Source organism: Eptesicus fuscus, chromosome 13 (genome assembly GCF_027574615.1).
Source record: "Eptesicus fuscus isolate TK198812 chromosome 13, DD_ASM_mEF_20220401, whole genome shotgun sequence".
In the NCBI taxonomy this organism is placed as follows: Eukaryota; Metazoa; Chordata; class Mammalia; order Chiroptera; family Vespertilionidae; genus Eptesicus; species Eptesicus fuscus.
In genome coordinates this window covers 5,679,747-5,684,021 of record NC_072485.1, presented here as the reverse complement: position 1 = coordinate 5,684,021, position 4,275 = coordinate 5,679,747, and the positions used below count along the sequence as shown (strand labels likewise).

At 41.8% G+C, this 4,275-nt stretch overlaps 1 protein-coding gene across 1 annotated transcript; it reads left to right on the top strand.

Moving 5' to 3' along the window:
- Nucleotides 1–243: 243 nt before the first annotated feature.
- LOC129151071 (39S ribosomal protein L22, mitochondrial-like) lies at nucleotides 244–955 on the top strand. Its single transcript, XM_054724701.1, has one exon. It carries the CDS (start codon nucleotides 266–268, stop codon nucleotides 896–898), a length of 633 nt encoding a protein of 210 aa, XP_054580676.1. The 5' UTR covers nucleotides 244–265; the 3' UTR covers nucleotides 899–955.
- The last annotated feature ends 3,320 nt before the right edge of the window (nucleotides 956–4,275 follow it).

The following is a 4,275-nucleotide window of genomic DNA, read 5'->3' as shown; positions in this document are numbered from 1 at the left end:
TACATTGACAACTACAAAGTCTTAAATATTTACTACCTGGCTCTTTACAGAAAAAGTTTTTCAACCCATCACAAAATGATTGTGAGGACTAAATAAAACAATCCTTATGAAAGTGGTCAGTAGCAACCTGACATAGAGTAAGCACTCATTTTTTTCTTTATCCATCATCTATTTTGGATATATAGTTTCCATATTTTTTATTATATGTAGGTAAATTTTAAAATGCATTAAATATTTGGAGGCTTCCGTAGAGGGGAGGAGAAAGATGGCGGCGGCAGTACTGGACCGGCTGGGTGCGTTATGGATGCAGAATCTGAGGCGGAAGCTGGCCCTGGGGCTTCTTTCATCTCAGAGTGTTTTACCCCAATCACACATCCACACAAGTGCTTCTCTTGACATTTCTCGAAGATGGGAGAAGAATAATAAAATTGTTTATCCTCCACAACTGCCTGGAGAACCTCGGAGACCAGCAGAAATCTACCATTGTCGAAGACAAATAAAGTACAGCAAAGACAAGATGTGGTATTTGGCAAAATTGATTCGAGGAATGTCCATTGACCAGGCTTTGGCTCAATTGGAATTCAGTGACAAAAAAGGAGCCCAAATAATTAAAGAGATTCTTTTAGAAGCACAAGATATGGCAGTGAGAGACCACAATGTGGAATTCAGATCCAATTTATACATAGCTGCGTCCACCTCAGGCCGAGGCCAGTACCTGAAACGCATTCGATACCATGGCAGAGGTCGCTTTGGGATCATGGAGAAGGTTTATTGCCATTATTTTGTGAAGTTGGTAGAAGGCCCTCCACCTCCACCTGAACCACCAAAGACAGCAGTCACCCACGCCAAAGAATATATTCAGCAGCTTCGAAACAGGACCATCATTCACACTCTATGATGGCGGAATTCAGACTCCACAGTGTATATAGTTTGCCATTCATTTCCTAAAAACAAACAATAATTAAAGACAGATGCTTTTAAAAAAAATAAAAATTAAAAATAAAATAAAATAAAATAAAATGCATTAAATACTATGTGCTTTAAGTATTTGTCTTTGATTTGGATCTGTCTTTAGGGTATGTTCCTAGAGGCAGATTCATTTCAATTGAAGTAAACTTCATTTGTCTTACCATATTACTCATGCCTGTCCCAGCAACTAGTTAAATTTAGATCCTTAAAGAGATTACAATTTCTGCCCTTGCCTTCCTGGAATGTTCCATTTTTGGATTTTGATTCTAAGGCGATAGCCTATCTATAAAGTTCATTCAATCATTTAACAGGCATTCATTAATAGGTACTCTTTAGACAATAGGTACAAACAAATACAGTATACATTTAAATATGTCATCAGCCCTTGGGGAGCTTCAATGTAATAGGGAAGATAAAACTTAGATTATACCTCTATCCCTAGGTATGAAGTCTCACCTCAAATACATGAGGGAGGAGGCTTCAAGGAAAGAAAAAATTGAAATGTTAAATATGAAAGACAGTTGCTAGGTAGACAGAATATCAGACATTCACCACACTTTTCCAGCTCTGTAAGTCAATAAAGTCCATTTTTTGCTTGACCTGATTAAAATGGGTGTGTGCTTTGCAATGTAAAGACCTTTGACTAATCTGGATGGCAAAAAATGAGACAAGCAATTTAGTTAAAGGGACTAGAATAGCATAGACACAGGCAGAAACAAGCATCAACCACCTGGGGAAAAGAATGAATAAGAAATAAGGATGGCAATACAACTTGGACAGATTATGGAAAGTCTTGAAAGTCTGTTTATGGACTGTGCAATTTTTTAGAGTTGCATTACTTCAATTACTCTCAGGTCTTTGGGAAGCTGAAGGCAATGTTTTCTCCCCTCTGATTTACAAGTCTATTTTGAAGTAGGTCTGCCTTCAAATATTCCAGTGCAATAATAAAGTAGACCATTACCTTTTTGTAACATTACATTCGCATATTAATAATTGCATCTATCTATATTCAACAGAGGATGTTCCTAATGCCTTTAATTAGTAACAATGCCAGTCGTGACTTCAGTGGTTAGGGAATCTCAGCTGCATGCTTGCCTCCTTCCTCCCACTCACTCGCCGAAGACATCATGTTGAATAAAGATGGGGTTGAACCTTGTCAAACCATGCGTGAGGAAACTAATTTGCCTAATTGATAACATTCTAAAAGCTCACTAAATTCTGCCATACTATATAAAAATCCATTTCTAATAACTGACATGGGGAGCAAATGGAGCTTTTTAAGTAGGCAGCATTTCTAATGATTTCTGAGGAACTGAGAAATATATATCAGGAAGAAAGGTAGTATGAAAAAAATTTAATTTATGGACAAATAAATTTGTGAAACACTGGTTAAAATGAACTTAAAATACAAATGAAGGGTTTCCTTTTGTAAAAGTATAATCAAAAATTTTAACATGTTATTACAAATTATGTCTTCCTAAGATGATGATGAAACATACATCACTTTCAAATTTACTGACTTAACTTTTTTCAAAGGAGTATCTTGCATTTCTAGTGGAAGTTCTATGGACAATAGGAAACACTGCAGTAGAAATTATGTGATCAGAAACATGCCTTAAAAGGCTCATTAGTCTGGATGCTATATACATTTAGAGGTAAACAAAACAGGCTAAATGTCCAGGTAAATATAGTATAGGTGATGTGATTATAGAAACACTAGAGGCCTGGTGCACAAAATTCGTGCACAGGTAGGGTCCCTAGGCCTGGCTGGCGATCAAGGCCAATCTGTTGGGTGACCAGCAGGGCAATCGTGGGGCACCTGCTGGCACCCACATTGGCCGGCATGGCACCACCCACTCGGTAGACCTGTCCTGCCGCCACCACCAATGCCGGTAGCCTCCCTCTGCAGGGCGACTGGCGGAGGGATCGGGGGGGGGGGGGGGGGGGGCCTAGGGCCTGCAGGCTGGGGCAGCTCCTGTGTTGAGTGCCTTCCCCCTGGTGGTCAGTATTATCAAAACTTTTAACATGTTATTACAAACTAGAGGCCCAGTGCATGATTGAATCATGCACGTGTAGGGTCCCCTACATGCTTTCAGTTTTTACAGTGGAGCTGGGTGCCGGAGCAGACAGGCACCCAGCTCCCATGCTTTTGATGGTCCGCAGCCGCTGAGGGGGGCTACCCTGCTGTTGAGAGGCGCAGGGGGTGGGACTCCCGCCCCCTGCGCCTCTCAACGGCCACTGAGGGGAGCTGCCGCGGACACCTGGCTACCCTGCCGTTGAGAGGTGCAGCCAGGTGTCCGCGGCAGGCCCCCTCAGTGGCCGCGGATCTGGCCGTTGAAAGGCACAGGGGGCGGGAGTCCCGCCCCCTGTGCCTCTCAACAGCAGGGTAGCTCCCGTCAGTGGCAGCGGATCCGTGCCTCTCAATAGCCGGATAGGCCACCCCGAGTCCCGCCCCCCAGCCTCCCGCCGCCCAATCGTGGGCGTAGCGGAGTGATGGTAATTTACATGTTACCCTATTATTAGATAGGATTATGTCTCCCTAAGATGATGTATTATCAAAACTTTTTTTTTAAATATTTTATTGATTTTTTTTACAAAGAGGAAGGGAGAGGGATAGAGAGTTAGAAACATCGATGAGAGAGAACATTGATTAGCTGCCTCCTGCACACCTCCTACTGGGGATGTGCCCGCAACCAAGGTACATGCCCTTGACCGGAATCGAACCTGGGACCCTTCAGTCTGCAGGCCGACGCTCTATCCACTGAGCCAAACCGGTTAGGGCGTATTATCAGAACTTTTAACATGTTATTACAAATTATGTCTCCCTAAGATGATGATGAAACATACATCACTTTCAAATTTACTGACTTAACTTTTTTTCAAAGGAGTATCTTGCATTTCTAGTGGAAGTTCTATGGACTATGGGAAACACTGGAGTAGAAATTACATGATCAGTGCACATCATAGCGACCAGTCGTTTGGTTGATTTGCATATTATATAGGATAAACACATTGTAAAGATAAAATGGGCAGGACTTTGCAGTTAAATGGATGTAGGCAATGAACACAGGTAATAATAGGTGGTATGGAATCATAGGTATTCAAACTTATACATTTGGTCAGAGTGCTTTTCATGGAAAATGGTAAGACAAAATCTGAATCTGAGTGGGATATGGATTCCCCAAAGGAATGAGAGACAGAATTAATTTTGCTCATCAGGCAGTTGAACTTTGACCATGAGAAGTCTACTTACTCCCTGCTTCCCTATAGGACTTTTCTCCCTCCTTTCCTTTTTTCCTTCCAAGT